This window comes from Rattus rattus, chromosome 17, assembly GCF_011064425.1.
Source record: "Rattus rattus isolate New Zealand chromosome 17, Rrattus_CSIRO_v1, whole genome shotgun sequence".
Classification (NCBI taxonomy): Eukaryota; Metazoa; Chordata; class Mammalia; order Rodentia; family Muridae; genus Rattus; species Rattus rattus.
In genome coordinates this window covers 21432005-21451675 of record NC_046170.1, presented here as the reverse complement: position 1 = coordinate 21451675, position 19671 = coordinate 21432005, and the positions used below count along the sequence as shown (strand labels likewise).

General features: G+C 44.3%; 1 protein-coding gene across 1 annotated transcript in view; it reads left to right on the top strand.

Moving 5' to 3' along the window:
• The window catches only part of Slc10a7 (solute carrier family 10 member 7), a 227328-nt gene that overhangs the window by 138417 nt on the left and 69240 nt on the right, over window positions 1-19671 (top strand). Inside the window, exon 6 of the mRNA XM_032887391.1 lies at window positions 10564-10599. Coding sequence (XP_032743282.1) covers window positions 10564-10599 — 36 coding nt within the window. The remainder of the gene's footprint in view (window positions 1-10563; window positions 10600-19671) is intronic.

The window sequence follows — 19671 nt, the reverse complement described above, 5'->3', positions numbered from 1 at the left end:
TGATGCTCACAGGAGGTGGTAATATTTTTTAGGTTTAGTGGTTAATTCATCTCCCCTGGACTGGAGCCTCTCAGAGTAAAACCGTTGTGGGTTAGTTTTCTCTGCTAGAGGGGTCATTCTGATAGGGAATATTGTAAAATCTGGAGTAAACCAGACTAGCAATGCACAGGACAAAGCAAATGGAACGCAGTTGTCTCCACTTGGTGTCGATCGGCACCCCACCACCCAAAACAGAGTGTGTTGCCAGTCAGACACATCCAGAAGCAGTAGAATAGCTTTGCCAAGCCCATTCATTTCACATGAACAGAGGTCCCTTTTCTGTCTGTCTGTCTGTCTGTCTGTCTGTCTGTCTGTGTATATTAAAGCTTTGAAATAAATCTGAACAGTAGTTTTGATTAAACTGTTATTTTCCAAGCATTATTTAAAGAGAAATCAATTTCTAATTATCCTAGAAGACTGGGCTGGTTTTACTTTTTTCCCTCCTCCTCTCTCTTCCTCCTCCCCTGCATCCAGAGGCCTGAATTAAGCTCCCTGGAGTCACCACCAGTCATTCCATTGCCTCTTCCTTCTGTCCTTGTTGGCCCTCATTCTGTCATAGCCATCATCTTGCATGTATCTACCTTTTGCGAGCTTTGTAGACCTGTTCCCCCCAGCTGCATTAGCATCTGGGGCTGTTTTGTTTCATTTCAGTGGGCAGGCGGAAGAGAGCACCTATTGTAAGGTTTAGTTCTCTTCAATGGTCTCTGTGTTTGGGTCTCTGTTTCTAGTCCATTGTAATGCCCCATCTACCATTCCCTTTGCTTTGCGCGTGTGTGTGTGTGTGTGTAGCAAATCATAAGTCCAGGCAATGGCCTTCAGTTCTTCTGCATGTAGACTATACACCATGTGTCTACCTGAGCACAGGTACCACCAGAAATAAAGCTTGGGGCACAGACGTGGTACTCTTGCCCACTAGTTCTTATGCGTCTGCTAACGACAGCTGTGGTGGTGAGAGGGCCTTTCTTGGGTCTCAGTTTCATAGTGTGTAAAAGGAGGGACTGGTCACTTCTAATGTCCTCCATTCCTTAAATCCTCTTACTCAGGATGCAGACAAACACATAATGGTAGAGACCATGGCTTCCCATTCCACCCCTTGTAGCCTTTTAAATTTCTGTATACTTCTCCTGTCTATGTCTGTTTTCTTGTCTGTAAAAGTGAAAGTCAGGCTATGCTTTATCATAAGTGTGTTTAAGGACCGCATGCATCATGTGTATACAAAGCATAAAATAGCTTAGGATGCATACTCAGCAGGTCCCTGAATATCAGCTGACTCATTATTACTAATTTCAGAGTCTTGAAGCATTTAAGATACTGTCCTCATTAGGTGGATATGCTGCTCCCTAAGACAAGCATGTGTAAATATACATTCATTCATCCATTCACTGCTCCAGATGATAATAGTAATAATAATAATAATAATAATAATAATAAATATAATGATGATGATAATAATAATATGATGATGATGATAATGATAATAATAATAATAATAACAACAGCCTAGCATCAGCCAGGCACTGTTCTTTTGTGAATGCCCAAGATTTGATTAGTGAATAGATGTGTAATCCTTTAAGCCAGTGAGAATGTAGATCCAGGGTTACTCCCATACCTAAGAGGTCATTTAGTACGTTAAGTTACTCAAACACTGTGTACAGGAGACATTGTATGTATGAGTATTTATATTTATATACAAATGAAATTTGATTTGTATTGCTATCTTACATCTTGACTACACCCCTATTCTCCCATTCCTTGGGCTGCATCCTGACCCTTGAGCTGTTAATGTGGTGCTTGTCCTGAATCCCACCTCTTCACAGCACCCCATTAGCCTCACTCTATAAACCTCTTGTTTCTCCTGTGTAAACTATTAGGTTACATTCTTGGATTATAAATGAAATAGGATGAAATGAAAAACACTTAGCACAGTATCTACTGTATAGTATTTCTCAGTAAATGCTGGCCTTTGGTTTCTTGATAGTATTTGCTACCCACTTGTGGTTGTATAGAAATGGTCCCCATATGGCTCGTAATTTTGTGTGCTTGGTCACCAGGGAGTGACACTATTAGGAGGTGTGGTCTTGTTGGAGGAAGCCTATCACTAGTGTCTGTCCGTCTCCCTATTCCTCCCTCCCTCCCTGCCTCCCTCCCTCCCTCTCCTGCCTGCCAATTCAGATACAGATCTCTCAGTATCTGCATCCTTGTGGCCATACCTCCCGCCATGACTATAATGGACTAAACCTCTGGACCTGTAAACCAGCCCCAGTCAAACACTTCCCTTTATAAGCGTAGCTGCTGTCATGGTGTCTCCTCACAGCACTGCTGTGGTCATGGTGTCTCCTCACAGCCCTGGAACCCTGAGTTTCACTAAACGGTGCTGAGTCTAAAGTGAGAAGCTCCTCGAGCACCGCCAACAGATGCTTTTCAGCCAGTCAGGCTTTGGCCAACCACCAGGCCATACGGAATCAACCTTTTGCCGTTAAGAAGCGAGGCTTCTTGTCTGAGGTGCTTGCTGTGCTTCTGTGGAGAACTGTTTTCTTAGTCCCAGGAAAGCCACGTCACAAACTCTCTGATTACAGCTGTGCGCCCACAGAGGCGGCCCGCAGGCCGAAACGAACCTTTGGCAGCCAAGATCTTGCCTTGGCTCCAGAAGCCCATGTCTCATCAAAACCTAACCCTTCACTTTATTTCTTGCTACTGCGTGTAGATTAGGAATTTTAAGGCACTTCTTTGGGTTTACTTACGGCGTTTTCAATCTGTAAATGTGCAGAAGATTTACATGAAGTTTCCTTGGAAAACACAGAAAATGCCCACATCCATCACTTGGTGAGCATTAATTGGACCTCAGTTGTTCTAGTCCCTGTTAATCTGCATGGAAAAGGCCAGGTTAGCAGCTAACTATTTAGCATGGGGTGGTGAGTCTTCATAGCCAGAGAGAGTAATTATTCCACTTAAAAGTAAGACAAGAATCAAGCCTGGTGGCATATATCTCTAATTCCAGAACTTAGGCAGGGACACAGGGAAATCAGGTGTTCAACGCCAGCCTCGGCTACAGCAAGTTTGATCCCATGTCCAAACAAATGAACAAACAAAAGCAAAACAAAAAAGAGAGAAACCATACATGTTTTTCTTTTTGTGTTCTTTATCTACTCTGCAAGTCAGAATATCAGGACCCTAAATTCAGTTTGTTCCGTTCAGCACTTTTATTTCCCCTCCCCACCAGTCCTTCCTTTGCCCATCATCTTTAGCAAGGAGCATCACCTTTGGATCATAAATGGTCAATATGAGAAAAGGAAAGTTGTATCAAGATAAGCAGGCCATGTCTGCTGGCTCGGACAGGTGACCGAAGCAAGTCTGAGAAAAGTGAATTGCGATCGCGGACACAGCATCCCTGACAGAGCCTGTGCCATCAGCAGCTGGAGTGGCGCAGATGTCATTGTGCACACCAGAGAAGGAGGAACTGTGGGCCCCACCCACAAGTCATTTAATATCCATCTGGGGAGAGATTGGTAATTGCTTAATCACATGACGGCCGGTGAGGAGTTACAAAGAAATGTGTTGGGGTGTTCTCGGGGTGCGAATGCGTCCACTGAGCAAGTGTTCAGAGAGTAGCCTGTTGCCCTTCTCTTTGTGAAATATAGTCGTTAATTCAGAGCAATACTAAGGCACAGAGATCTGCCAGTCATCGCCTCCAGGGCACCTGTGGCCATTCCTGCTTGTTTACCTGTTGTCCCTGGCTGCTTTCCAGGACAACAGTCAGATGGAGTGATTCCAGCAGGGAAGCACCAGATAATTACCTGGCCCAACACAGCTTCTGCTCTGTGTTCTAAATTCACTGACTGAATATCGCCACACCTACAGATTACCCAGGAAGCTTGCCAAAATGAAGATCAGGAAATAACAGATCTGGGTGGGGCATAGCCCACCACTGCTGGTTCTGAGACGTACTCCAGTCTATGGAGGGTCTAGATTTCAAAGGGACACTTAACAGATTAGTCCACTCAAAAAGCAAAAGAAGAAATTGTGAGTTGGGTATCAGTTCCGTTGGTCAAAATCTTACTTTGAGTGACAGTGCCCAAGGATCAGTGTTACCTCCGAGGACAGCTGCCATTCCAAAGTGGTTATCTGGCTGTCCTTTCCTTGTCTGAGGCTATTGGCCCTGTGATTATATTTGAACAATGCGATAGCTAGCTTGGTAATGTGTGTTTAATTGACCCAGTGTTGACTAAGTTACCTGGCACTTCCTTGGTTGGAAAACAGTGCTAGCTTGTGGCTCAGTATATTTTTGGAGGGGAGACACTACCCACCCTCACATTCTTCATGACCCTTTCAAGACTGCTTAAATCGAATCTCCCCAGGAGAAAGGGCTAGTCGGCCTTGTACCCGCTACAACAGAGCCATCTCTGATGCAAAGCCCAAACGCCACGGTGGACTGATTAGAAGACCGTTCTGTGCCTTTGGGTTCATCCCCCCCAACTGCACTGCTACTGCACAATTTGAATTTCAGCAACTTCTTCTCTTCTTCCTCCTCTTCCACCTCCTCCTCTTCTGCCTCCTCTTCCTGCTCCTCCTCCTCCCTCTCTTGCGTCCTCACCCCCCTGCGTCCTTTCAGGGCTCTCTGAGACTCCTGTCCTGTGAGCTCCTCACAGTGTTACCGTTGCTTGTCTCTGAAGACGTAGAAGTTATGGATGTGTCTGTGACAATTGCCATTATATACCCCAGCATCTAACAGAGCAGCGCATACTCGGGCTGTGTGGTAACCATGGTCGTTGTTTGGTTAGGTGGTTGATTTTCTGGGGCTGGGGGTGGAATAATAATTTAGCCCAGACTCGCCTCAGTATCTGAGTGCTGCGCGTACAGACACACTTCCACACAAGGTTATTTGTCCTTAAAGCACCTCACTGACCTACTTTGCTGTTGATATTTGCAGTATCATTTCCATCGTTGACTGCATGGCCTGCCCATTTTGTTTAAATTTAGAGATCTCAGAACTGCCCATACCACCCTTTCAGAACCCAGTGCTTTGAATTTGTTAACCAGAACCACCAGTTACATCCTGGCTTGCCATAACCTTGTTCCAGAAGGACAAACTTTTCCCTAGCTTCTTAACATATCTTCATCTGTTAGCCACAAGGCAAAAGGCGGAGAGCTGGGAGAATCCTAGTTGTTGTTAACTTTTTAAAGTTAATCTTTGTACAAATATACATTCAAGTCTCAAAGGAAAGGTATTGCAAAAGTTGAATTTTCAGAAGTTGACAGCATGGTTTCCTCGCGTATGGAATAGATGGGCTGGACTTCAGCTCACTTGGATGATATGGCACCACCAGATGGTAAATGGCTTCCGAGGCAATCATGGGTGTTTGTATAGCCACCAGAAAAGCACACTGAATGCCTTTCTAGTACAGACAGAACTGGTTAGTCTTTATTACAGGTCAATAAAACAGTAACCTTTAGGGCCTTTTTTCCCCCTACAAGACAAATCATTTATTTACAATACGCGTGTTTCAGTCAGGCCACTAACTGACAGTAAACAGGAGTCCAGAAGGGTGTGTGTGTTCAGGTGCTGACTCCTCGGCCTGGCCAGCGGGCTCCAGCCTCACACTACAAGGACGGCTGCTCCCTTTCTGTCCAATTCCAAGGCTCAGGACGTCTCTCTTAAGTGGGTCTGATTTCATGCATGTTGGGAGAGTACGTTTAGAACAGGGCTCCAAACTGGCCCAGGAGGAAGGACTTTGAATCCCAGGAGGGCTTAACACCACCAGCAGCTTTATGTATCCATGGCCAGAGGCAAGAGCGAAAGAGGCCAGGATTCTAGTGAACCACTCAAGAGCCAGCGAAAAGGCCCCTCCAAGGAAGGAAGGTGGGCCTTCCCCAAAATTGCTGCAAGGGAAGGCAGACAACAGTGGTAGTGGCTTGAGGTTAAGAAAGTGTCTCCCCTCTTACTGGGCCTTTTGCCAGGCCACTGGTTGGGGAGAGCAAGTGTTATCTGAGTGGTTCCTCAGCTCATGTGGCTTGTGAGGAGGTTGGCAGGTGAGGACTAGGTCTAGAAGTCCCAGGATCCTTTGCAGAGCTGACCTTCTGTCATTTTTTTGTAGTCAAGTTACATAGAACCCTGGGACTGGCCTCAGACGTCAGTAAATGAGACCACCATAGCTGTTACAGCAAAATCTCTTCATACTTTTTCTATTAAAAATACAATGATACATTCATTTTCAGTTTTGGTTTTTATGAGTCCCATTGATGAGGGACACGCTACAGCTCTGCCTGGGTTTCCTGGTTTATTTGCATATATCTGAATGTCAGCATCAGCCTTGACACTCTCTGCCCTTCCTGCTGCTGTCGTTAGACTGTGTTTACGCAGTGAGTGACTCTCAACACCACAGTAAATGGATTTGGGGAGTTTTCTGGAGACAGTGAAAGCCATCACTTTATGGCTTGAGCTCTCAGGTGTTGCAGGCAGAAGGCTTTACTTGACACATGGGAGCTGCAAGCGACTTTGAGAGGACCCTGAGCCTTCTTCTGCCGGAAGCACCACACGTGGCCTTCCACCTAGAGGAGCTACTTAGGAAAGAAGGAGGAGAAGGCCTTTCTAGCCTTCAGTCCTTATTGCTGTCTGTCACTGTTTAAATGTTGAGGACCCCTCCACGTGTAACACTGGTATTTCAAAACCTGAGCTTTAAAGGGGCGTATGAGCTGTGTCACACAGCGGCTCACCTAACAGTTCTTTCACGTCATTAAAAGGCACACTGAGTATATGCCCCTCTCTGATTTAGTTCTTAAATTAGAACTCCAAAGAAATGGCTTCATAGTTATACAAAGATTTTAAGTTTTAATTTAATTTATATATAATTTGGGGGGGTAAGAGCCTACCACAGTGAGTATGTAGAGGTCAGAGGACAATGTCCGAAGAGTCGGTTGTCCCTTCCACGTTTACATGAGTTCCGGCCATTGAACTCCAGTCAGGAGGCCTGTGTCATCAGATAGCAAACAGTTTTACCATGAGCCATCATCATTCAAAAGTATGGGCTCCAAAGTTAAGGAGAGAGATGTCCCCCAATTCAACTACTGTTAAGGTTCAACTCCTTACCTTGTGTTTAAAGATGTCTATAGTACAGAGCTCATATGGTGGTTGTGAGGATTTCATTAAATAGTAGACCTTAGCACTATCTGACATGAGTACTTCATAAATACGGGCCACTATACATTTAGTAATAAATATGCTACCTTCATTCAAACTTAATAGTGCTCACATCAGAACTGATGGTGTTGGAAATGACTCGGTCCCTAATACAACTGAAAAAGAGATCTCAGCATTGTCTCGTAACCCAGTTGTAGTTAACGAACTTAAACAACCCTCACAGATAAATAACGATGAATGGTCTAGCCAGAATTACAAGGTGTGCACATTTTAATACCTCAGAACTAAATGTTGTTAGTCCTTGGTAGAAAGCTAGAGATTGTTCTATTGGCTACTATGTGTTTGAAGTGTGCACAGAGAAACCTGCAGCTTCCCGTGCTCTGCTTCCAGAATGACCATCTCTGGGTGTCACTGATCATCCCCGGGTCAAAGGCGTGTGCTATGGTGCAGTTCTGCAGGAAGTCATGCTGATGGTTGAGAGCTGCCTTCAGTGACCAGCAAACTTAGAGTTACTGATTCATATCCAGCTTCTGTCAAATTTGCTATGTGAGCTTGGGTTGGGTTGCGTGGCTTTTTAAAACCCTTCTTTCCTCAGGTAGGAAAGAGAGCTACAGAGTAACGTGCCCTCTTCAGTCAGGAAGGGTCACATTTTAAAACACATGAATGCACCAGAGATAAATAGCATTAATAGTCCTCATGTTCTTACCAATCCTGTTGGTTATTATAAGGACAAATGAAATGGGTATCAGGAAGAACAAGGCGCCCAGGCACTCCGTGAGAGCCAGTACCGTAGGCATCACCTCTAGCACAGCGCAGACATCACCAGAGTGACAATGCTCAACCATTCTCCTAGGTAAACGTTCTTATCCTACCACGATGTCATACTTGTTTCTCAGAAGTGCTGCCAGTGCAGTGACAAGACACAATTAGTATAATACGTTTATGTTTTGCTTGTGTTTAGGTCCATGTACCAAACACGTAACTATTAATTAACTCCTTATACCTGGGTAGCTTGCTGTTGCTGATAAGACTGAACCCAGGCCTCTGAGACCTTGGGTGAACTGGTCTCTGCTCAACCTCACCCATTTCTGTATTTTTCTGCCCAACCTCTGTCCAGGGTCTCATCGCTGTTGAGAGACACTGTAACCAGGGCAACGCTTACACATGAAACCTTCCATTGGGGCTGGCTCACAGTTTCAGAGGCTCCGCCCATTATCATCATGGTGGGGAGCATGGCAGCATCCAGGCAAATGTGGCGCTGGAGGAGCAGAGAATTCTACCTCTTGATCCAAAGGCAGCTAGGAGGACACTGGCTTCCACACTGGGAAGAGCTTGGGGACTGAGACCTCAAAGCCCCCAACAGTGGCACATTTCCCCCAGTAAGGCCATGCTTCCTAATAGTGTCACTCCCTATATGCTAAGCATCCAGACACATGAATTTATGGTGATCAAACCATCACAACCTCTTATGGCTTTGGAGTGCCTGCCTCTCCCTCCCTGGGGCCGGGCCTTTCTTCTGCCAGATCACTTTCTGTTAATTCCCAGCCTCAGCTTCTCTTCCACCATAAAATCTCTCAAAGATAAGCGACATCAGAATATCTAGCCTTACAGCTTATTCTGTACTGAACCTAGACCAGCATGCCCGACTGCTCTATGAGCTATTGGACATAGGCTCTATGTCGGACTCACCATGAGTCCCTGAGGGGGCCTGGGGTTGGAATTTAACTGGATATTTGATAAATGTTTCTAAAATGACATGAAGTTGAGTGATCAACAGCTAGATATTTTTCACTTCTACATTTCTTTGGATGGCTAGAATTCCACCCAATCTCTAAATGTATTCCAAGTCACTAAAGGACAGAAGTAGCCTTTCAGGCCACTGAGATGGCTTAGCAGGTAGGGGCACTTGCTGTCAAAGCTTTACAGCTGACTTTGAACCCAGGACCTACATGGTAGCAGGAGAATGAACTTCTATAAGTTGTCCCCTTGTCTCTACACATGCACATATGAAGTAAATATAATTTTAAGAATAAAGTGTAGCAGCCCTTCACTATTCATACTTCATTATTGTTACTGGGGATCCGTTAGCCTTAACAGCAGCCTTTCTAAGCTAAAATGGTTTTGGCTTTGGCCAGAATGAGCTGGTGAGAGCTGGTTTCATAGAAACCGTGGGATTGATAAACCACAACACGTGCTGGAGTGATGGGACTGTAAAAGTGTGAAAACACCCCCCCCCAATTTAAACTGCTGTTCCCCTTGCATAATAAACCATATTCAATCTATTGTTCAATAATAAAACAAGTCTGTATAAGGATATTCACATGAGAGTAAACTAAAAATATCTTACCATCATTGTTCCTGTAGTCTCTCTCGTGCTGTATTCCCAGCTATACACTAACTGCAAAGACTGGGGATGTCCTTGTGAATGCCAAGGACAGCCCTGTGTCTTCGTCCGTCCATCTGTCTGTCTGTCTCTGTCTCTGTCTCTGTCTCTGTCTCTGTCTCTGTGTGTGTGTGTCTGTCTGTCTCTGTTTCTCTCTCTTGCACATACATTCTGACCCTAAAATTTCAAGCTCTCAAGTAGAGTGCATTAATAAAAATATGAAATGCTTTTTCTTGTGTAAATCACAGCGAAGCTCTGAGACATAGAGGAAGAACTAAGAGAGAGGCACCATCATCTGGTGCTCTCAAGTGAACCCTGTCATGTTAACTCCCAACTCAAAACGCATACTTTTAAAGGAAGCTAAAAGCTTGTATCCTGCCTCATTGACAACAGCCTCAAACTGTTCCCTGTCATCGAGAAAACAAATCTTTTGCTCGTTTCTGCCTGGGGGAGGCAGAGGGACTGAGGTGGTCCTGTGTGGCTGAATTAGATGAAAGACTTTCTTTCCACCGTGGAGACACAGAGTCTAATCAAGTGAAATGAGTTTTGAGATCGCAGCTCATTTCCTTGGGGAGATCAGTTCACATTACAGAATCACGACATCTCATTCATCACAGTCGACGTGGTCTTTGCTCAGGAGAGGACCCCAACTGGGACCAAACCACCTGTCTTCTCTCAGAAAGGGGCTCTTTACCCAGGCTAGACTGAAAAGCTTGAATGAGAAGCCTTGCTCTCTGCCAGCTTCCACCCGTGTGGGACATTTCTATAGGGAGGAAATTTAGATGTAGACAGGGGAAAGTTAAGTTTAAGGAGCATTGGGTGGTTGTAGTTCTAATGTTGCCTTACATAAATAATCTTGAAGGGGACATTAATGTGATGTAGGAGAGCCATCTTTCTCTCCTCGTTTTGTTAAACAGGACTGAGGTGACTAGTATGGCCATCAAAATGGGAAGAATTCCTTCTCAGCAAACAAATGATCACCACCTCTCTCTCTTGTTTCTTCCAGGGCATTGTTGTGACTCCAGTGCTCCTGCTGCTTTTCGTGAGTATTTCCATATTGCCTTTCTTACCTTGTATTGATATATTCTATTGAATACCATCCATTGGACTGTAGATGTGACTCTGTGGTAGATGGCTTTCCCAGCATGCCCAAGGCCCTGCATTTGCACCCCAGCACCATGACTCCCCTAAAGATTTCCCTCAAGCCTTCAAGGTCAGTCTTACAACAACACTGAAATCTGGATTCTTCTGTGCAACTTGGTGTCCTATTCTGAGACCCTCTCTCAGCAGAGCCCAGAGTATTAACCCCGAGACACAGAAAAACCGCACAGCATCTGGTCCTAGTGATTAGACCACCAACTCCTGGATAAATCATTAAATTATCATAAACCAGTGACCTATGGCATGGATTACACGTGTACTATTCATCTTTTTTTTCCATAGTCAATTGAAGTAAATTAATAGTGACTAGTGTTGGATGTCTTCTTGAGAAAAAGAACCTTGTACTAGGAGATCTGGGGCAGCTGAGATAGCAAAGGTAATACTGCAGCTTGCTCTGATCTTGGGAGCATTACCACAGCATTTCCGTTTGTAAAACTGAAAATAAACACCAAGTGTAGCCCGTCTCCCAAGGACAGAACCGTGTGCTATAAAGGGGGAAAAAGCCAAAACTACAAGTAAAGACAGGCCCCCGGGTAACTCGACCCAAGTTGTTCTGAAAACAAGAAATGCTAATTAACTGTCTTATTTCCTTTGGCACTAAGCATATGAGAAATTAGATGAAAGATCATAATAGAAATTAATGTTATCTCATGCTGAGCAAAGCATATGTAATCATAAATGATACCTAAAATATTTTATGAACTGTGTGGTTCTTCCGCACACATATCTTTCAAATATAAATCACTCCACTTATCATGGAAACAGAGAGGGGATGCGTGTCTGGGAATGAAATGAAGCCACTTGACTAGCACTATTTGTCAGTGAATTAAAACTATGGGGAAAATTTATTTAATTATAGTATAATTACCCAAGTTGGAATTCAATTAGAGTAATAGAGTGAGGGACTTCATTTCTTACCAGCTGTGTAGGAGGGAGAAGGGGCTCATACACTATCAAACAGCTGGATCCTGCATCTTTCATGATAGCCATTACCTTCAAGGAATAAGCCTCAGCCTCACCTTGCCTTCTGAAATGCCGGCTCCGATCCGCCAAGGTCAGAAGAGTCATCAGGACACTTCCCTCAGCAGAGCAGACCTCATGCATTTGGGCTCCTGCAATTTGCAGTGTGCAATGAGTGCAATTATTTGCGTTCCTTCAGAAGACGTGACTTGCTGTGTGCTGACCTGCACATTAGATGTGAGGAGCTGGAATTGTCTACTCGTGGTTTTATCAAAGATGTGGCATCCCAAGAGAAGCTTACCAGAAACTACCCTCTTCGGGTACAAAATGCAGGCGAATCTGAGAGTCACAAGGCAGGGAGAGAGGCCAGCACCTAGCACATGCACAGGAATAGGCTGCATAGCCTAGGTCTTCTACATTGCAAAATATGGATACCTCGTTCATGTGGCATAGTTAAGAAGAGCTGTGGGGGGTGGGAAGATGCATCAGTGGTAAAGTGCTTGCCAGGAAGCCAACATGAGGACCTCAACGTGAGCCTGAGAACCCATGGAAGGTGTGATGCGGCATGCTTGTAATTCCAGTGCCGGGTGTGAGGGCACAGGCTTGTAATCCTGGTGCCAGGAAGGGAAATCCCAAGGCTTACTGGGTGCCCAGCCTGGCCAAAGTGAAAGCTTCAGGACAATAAAAGCAAAACAAGGTAGAGAACAATGGCCTCACAGTGCGCACATGTCCGTCCACACACACACACACACACACACACACACACAGCGTGGGGGCAGCTTCAGCCACAACTCGGTGACTGAGATCTGGAATGCATGGTACCCTATTCTGATTGAAGATTCAGAGAACTCCACACTTACCTTTCTTTCCATCCACATGTCATAACTAGGTGTTTTCTCAACATCACATTACCAAACGCTTCCCGCCACTTAAAGCTGTGAGCTTGTGAACTGCAGTTGCTCTGACAGCGTAAAGTAGTGAGGGTCTAACGCTTGTGTAAGGTGCTGTGACAGCCGAGAAGCTGGAGGCTTCCCTTCCAAGCGGTGGGCTCTCCCCGTTGCTTCGATGGCATCATTCCACCTCGGTGGCTGCTTCTGTGTCACTTGACTTTTGGTTCATGTTCATGGTGTCGTTCTGTCTGTTGGGGCTGTTGTAAGTTTTGCAATGAGAATTTGTCAAATGCTTGAGTTCTGGGTCTTATTTACTAAGCTGGACAGATAATTGAGATACTTTAAAAAAAAAAAACACATTCCATGAAAGCCATGTTATTCTTTTGCTACACCCCTAATACTGGCTGAGTTGTCAGTGTTCTCAAGATTTGTTAAAGTCCTAGCTTCCAGCACACCACAAAGTAGCCTTATTTGAAAACAGTCACTGCAAATGTAATTGGTTCAGATAAGGTCATACTGGAAGAAGGCAGGGTCCTTAACCCAATGTGATTAGTATCTCCATAAAACAAAGAGACAGAGACACACAGGGTGAACAATGGAGGCAGAGATTAGACGATAGCATCTGCCAGCCAAGGAGTACCAAGGACTGCTAGCCGTCTTCAGGATCTAGAAGACTCGGCAGAGGATGTCGGTAGACACACTTCTGAGGAGACGTGGCTGTACTGATTTCATATCCACAGCCTCCAGACTGAGAAGCGGTGTTTCCATTGGCTTAAGGTTGCCAGCTTATGGATGGCTACAGACCTCAACAAACTCCTATGAGCCCTGCAAATTACCTTACCATATTTTAAAGATGGAAATTGCTTGTTATTCCAACACAGTTACTAAGGAGTGTGGTTTTGTTGGTGAGATCTCAGCTTCCTCTCGGAATTTTCCCTTCACTGATTTGCTCCAGCTGAAGCCTGTCCTCTGATGCATATGTCCGCCTCACACCTTTCCTGCCACAGAGCCTTGTGGCTGAGTCAAGCATTGTCCTTCAGCCTCTCCCTTGTCCTGCTCACTGCCCCTGTCTTCTGTGCTGGGACTCCTCACTGACGTTTTCAGACTTCACATGGTTGAAACCCCAGACCCCAAGCCCAACGCGTTACCCTTCCCTGTACCTCAGCCAGCTCCCTCAGTAAGGCAAACCCTTCATAAGCAAGTTTTCCAGCATTCCACCTGACCTACATGCATGGTATATGCCCAACTCCAAACTTCTTGGCTCACTGAAATGTCTAGTATTTTTTAGCTGTCATTTTTCAGTGTCTTACCGTGTCCACCCTGTCCTTATCCCTGCACACCCACGTCCCATCTCTTTTAGCCCGTGCTCTCTGGCCACGATTCCTTCATTACAGAGCCCATCACAGTAATGTTCAACCCCCTTACTGCTCTGCATTCATCTACACAGCACCAGTGTAGGCTTTAGGCTTATCTCCGACGAGCTTACGAATAAATAAGACTCCAACTACAGTTATTTTATTTGGTTTTGACAGTTACTGGGGAGGACCCCTAATCTACTCTTCTAACTGCTGCCTGGCTCCTTCCCCAGTGGTGTACCCCAGATACTTGCTGTTTCTCCTGGCCACAAACTCATTGTCCTCCTCTCATAGAGGCTTCCTCTCTTTGTTTTTCTTCCTCAGTCTCTCCCTGGTCCTCCAACCAGGTCACTCCAAACCCACCTATCCCCAGGAATTTTCTGTAGCCAATTTTATTTATCCAATAATTTAAAATCGAGGAACGGGGTTTGCACAACAAAAGCCTGTAAGCATGAGGATTCAGTCTTAGTCTAGACCTTCAGGTACAGAATTTAGCGCTACAATACATAGCAACAGACCAAATCTCAACACACCAGTCCTATTGACACCCAGCTCTGCACCTTTTTGTCCATATACCTGAACAAGCTGGGCCATCTTCAGTGCGATAACTGCTCCTACATGAACTTGTGACAACCAACTGTCAGCCTGACAGTTCTCTGATCCCCTGCCAAAGCTCTCTTCGATTCTAGAGAATCATCTTGCATTTTCTCCTTAGTCTCTCATATCTTTAAGGCAGAAAGGAAATCAGATGAGAAACAGGAAGTTTAGCAGACCCCACGTGCCTACATCTGTCACCAGAGTCAGCTTATTTCTGCTGCTTTTGTGGATAACTGACTTTGCTCCCACATGTCTAGTCCTCCTGTTGTCTATTTATTGGCATGGTCCATTCACATTTCCCCTCTTATATAGTATTGAATTTTCTCTTATATAATTACTTTCTACTAATATATTCTATAGTATATATAGATGTTAAAATTGAACTTGTCCCACTTGCATTCCATCCTGTATTTATTTAATAAAATGATATTTAAATCTACTAATTGCCTATTCAATAATGCAAATTGAATTCTTATGTGCCAGGAACCGTCTTCCTCCATAGAGCAGTAAGCAGAGCAGATGTGTTGTTACTAGCACAGAGGTTATGTCATAGTGGAAAGAAACAACTAAGGAAAGATGCAGGGTATTTGATGTGAGTGTGACAGAGAAGAGAAAACAAGGGACTGACCTGCTGAGAGGGAGTGAGGGACTTGCTGTTCTCGTTGGTCAATAAGCTCAGACTTTATTGAACAGAAGATAAAGAACCAAGTGTTCTGATGTCACTGGTGCAGCCAAAACCAAATTGTGTAGACCCAAGATATGGAGGTTCAACTTGAAAGAAACAGGAAGTAACTGCATGAATTTTGGTAAATGTTCTGATGTTTGTTTTTTCTTTCCATTCTTCCTAGACAGGGTTTCCCTGTGTAGCCTATACTAGCCTTGAACTCTTGACCCTCCTGCCTCAGTTCCCTGAGTATTAGGTGGGCACATTACAATTCTGGACACTGGGTTGAGAATATCTGAGTTATAAAAAGATGATGGTGGAGACTGGATGGCCATTATAAAGCTACTGAGTTTCATAGCAAGACAGATTATTAGTTTAGACCAGAGAAGCTGAAAGTCTGATGGGAAGTAGTTGAGATATAAAACTTGATCATGTAAAACTGACCAAAAGGTCAGGAGAACACCACGCCCCAGCCTCTGCAGTGTCCGAGTTATACAAGGAAGAGTGTAGGAACTCAGTATTCGGAAGGAACTCACAGAGAGTCCGGGATTGTGTGTTTCGATTGAGGTACCTTCAAGACATCCAAGCACAGACACACATAACTAATTGTGTGAGTCTGTAATTCAGGGTCCAGTCACAATCCACTGCGTTCATACTGGTCCAGTCCAGATCACAAATATTCACTGGGTAGAGCTCAGCATCAAGGAAATTTAAAGTTTGACTGGGGGAAACATGACAATGGAGGGAAAAAAAATTACCAGATCAATCTGTGGAATATTATAGAGTTAAGACATTCATGAAGAAGGCCAAGGATTTCCATTTTGCCTGGGAGGAACATCAAGAGATTCTGATGCCCAGGTTATAGCTGACAATGTGTTTCAGAAGACGCGTGGTGGGGGTGTACATGATGGGTCAGTTAAAATGATCTGGCTGTTGGTTTAACAAGATGGCTGCTGTTGGGGACTAACTAAAGTTATTTGCACAGAATTATATAATCAAAGCCTGGTTGAAATGTGCTTAGGGAAGAATGAAAGAAGAACATTAAGGATAATTGATAACAGGGTTAATTTTAAAATAAAGGATACAAAAGCTATAACAAAGTTAGTGAAGGATCGAGAGGTTTTGGGTTTTTTTTTCAAATTGAAAAAAATTTGTTCCCTATTTGTATTAAGAAGAGCAGTCCATTTTCAGCAAATGGTGCTGGTTCAACTGGAGGTCAACATGTAGAAGAATGCAGAGCGATCCATGCTTATCACCCTGTACAAAGCTTAAGTCCAAGTGGATCAAGGACCTCCACATCAAACCAGATACACTCAAACTAATAGAAGAAAAACTAGGGCACCATCTCGAACACATGGGCACTGGAAAAAATTTCCTGAACAAAACACCAATGGCTTATGCTCTAAGATGAAGAATGGACAAATGGGATTATATAAAATAAGGGGCAAAGGACACTGGTTGACAAAATGCAACCAACAGATTTCTTTACCAATCCTACAACAGATAGAGGCCTTATATCCAAAATATACAAAGAACTCAAGAAGTTAGAGAGGGAGACAAATAACCCTATTAAAAAATGGGGTTCAGAGCTAAACAAAGAAATTGAGGAAACCTAAAGAAATGTTAATCTTTTCATAAAAATTTAATCAAAACAACCCTGAGATTTCACCTCACACCAGTGAGAATGGCTAAGATTAAAAACTCAGGTGACAGCAAATACTGGCGAGGATGCGGAGAAAGAGGAACACTCCTCGATTGTTGGTGGGGTTGCAGACTGGTACAACCATTCTGGAAATCAGTCTGGAGGTTTCTCAGAAAATTGGACATTGAACTGCCTGAGGATCCAGCTATACCTCTCTTGGGCATATACCCAAAAGATGCCCCAACATACAAAAAAGACACGTGCTCCACTATGTTCATCGCATCCTTGTTTATAATAGCCAGTAGCTGGAAAGAACCAGTCAACAGAGGAATGGATACAGAAAATATGGTACATCTACACAATCAGCTATCAAAAACAATGACTTTATGAAATTTGAGGCAAATGGTTGGAACTGGAAAATATCATCCTGAAGGTAACCCAATCACAGAGTTTGTCATTTGTTTATTTATTTGAATTACCCTAGATTAGAATTGTTTCAAAATATTTACCCTTTTTATTTGGCAGGAATTAAACAGACACAGAAGGAACACCATTCAGAGCCTGCCCCACATGTGGCCCATACATATTTAAGCAGGCCGACAGGAGCTGAATTTGAGAGACACAGCAAGAATACAACAAATACAGAGGCGTAATGCCAGCAGCAAACCACTGAACTGAGAATAGGACCTTGAAGGAATCAGAGAAAGAACTGAAGGCTTTTGAGACCCCATATGAACAAAATGCCAAGCAACCAGAGTTCCAGGACTAAGCCATTACCTAAAGACTAGACATGGACTAACCCTGGACTCTGACCTCATAGGTAGCAATGAATATCCTAGTAAGAGCACCAGTGGAAGGGGAAGCCCTGGGTCCTGCTAAGACTGAACGTGATTGTTGGGGGGAGGGCGGCAATGGGGAAGGATGAGGAAGGGAACACCGTATAAGGAAGGGGAGGAGGAGGGGGTAGGGGGAGGTTGGCCCGGAAACCGGGAAAGGGAATAACACTTGAAATGTAAATAAGAAATACTCAAGTTAAAAAAAAATAAATAAAAATAAAAAAAAGAAATGTAAGTACATAAAATATCCAATAAAAAAAAGAGCAGTCCAGTCATAGAGGGGAGATTTGATTCATAACTAAAATGAAGACTCTAGAGTTTTATCTATCTATCTATCTATCTATCTATCTATCTATCTATCTATCTATCTATCTATCTATCTATCTATCTATTTATTGTTTATATTTCCTGGGAAATAGGAAGGAAGGCTGGTGGCAGAGAGTAAGAAAAGCAGGGAGACTCGGGTGCACAGGAGACGGGAGGTCGGAGGTCATCATGTACTGATGTACTGTGGCAGTCGGTGGTCACGGCACTGGGCCATCCTCACCCTGCACATTTGCTGCTGACTTCACTTAGCTTCTTTCCCTCAGGTGCCTCCCTCCTTTAGCTTCATGAGTCTCCAGCCAGATGGCATCCAGAGAGAGAGATTCCTAGCTATTTCATATAAAGTGACACATTTCATCTTTCTCTCTTGTACTGCCACGCTCAGCTGTTCTGAATTGTGACTCTCTAGAGAAACAGAGCCAGAGACATCTCCATTTCTCTAGATTACCATCTCTATTTATAGAAATGAATAGAAGTGTGTGTATACACACGTACATGAGGAAGGTGGCTGGGAGAGCTGGCTCGTGGCTGTGGATGCCTAGATGCCCTGTCATCTCCTGCCTGAGTTCTGAGGAGCAGAGACGGACGTGCTTCAGTCTGAGTCTGAAGCTTTCACGAGAGCCAATGGTGCCGCTCTCAACCGTACCCCAAATCACAAGTTCCGAGAACTGAGGAGTTGTGGGTGCTGGTATTCTTAGAGGACATGTGCCCTGGCTCAAGGGTAGCAATGTTGTACCTCCTCTGCCTGGTTGAATGGTGAAGGAGCTCATGGGTTAGATGCTGCTGACTCATCTGCGCCTATGAGACAGAAATTCACTTGTTCTATTCTGTTGAATGGGAATTTGTTCCAGAAACACCCAGGGCCTACCCACAAGTAACGTTTAACCAGTTGTGTGGGCAGCCGCGAGCCCAGTCTGGTTGGCACATAAGCTTCACCATAGCAAATTATCCTTAACACTTATTACTACACAGCCTCTTAATCACTCATTCATTTGTTTTGCATCTTTCTTTCCCATTTAGAATGTAAAGTCACAAGAGAACACAACCTTAATCTGGATTTGATCATTGCTGTAATGGTAGCCACTCAAAAATTTTTTTTCTAATTGATAATTGCGTAAAAGAATAGCTCTATCTGTCCAAAGTATGAACTGGGATATCTCTAGTGAGGGTAACCTGTTTCCTGATCTACATCAGGGTCCATCCTGTTGATGCGGGAATAGGAGATTGTTCTTGAGAGTGACACAGTTTTTCTTGGGTTTTGGTGAGCTTGCCTTGGAGGGGGTGGGGCTAGTGTCCCAGGAAACGTAGAAGCCACCAAAGCCTCCCCAGAGCCAGAGTTTGGGCTTCTTCTCTTATGAACTTGAAGAATGAAATACATGGACCATGTGGAGTGAGCTTTAGAGAGAGGTTTATTATAGATTCATAGATGAAGGCTTAGGGGAAGGGGAGAGTAATCACAGACCTCCATAGAGCAGGAGGGGTCTCAGGACATAGGTTACCACGAAGCTGCCAATCTGCGGGCTTTAAAGAACCGATGTCAGAAACTGGGGTGAGTTGTCAGGAGGGTTGAGCTTATCAGCCCAGTGGCCATGCTCAGACTCCTTGCTGTCTTTGTAGTAATTTCCATTAGGGAGCAGTGTTGTAAGCGGAGGATGTCCAGTGGGTTTTAACTCCCCCCCAGCCAG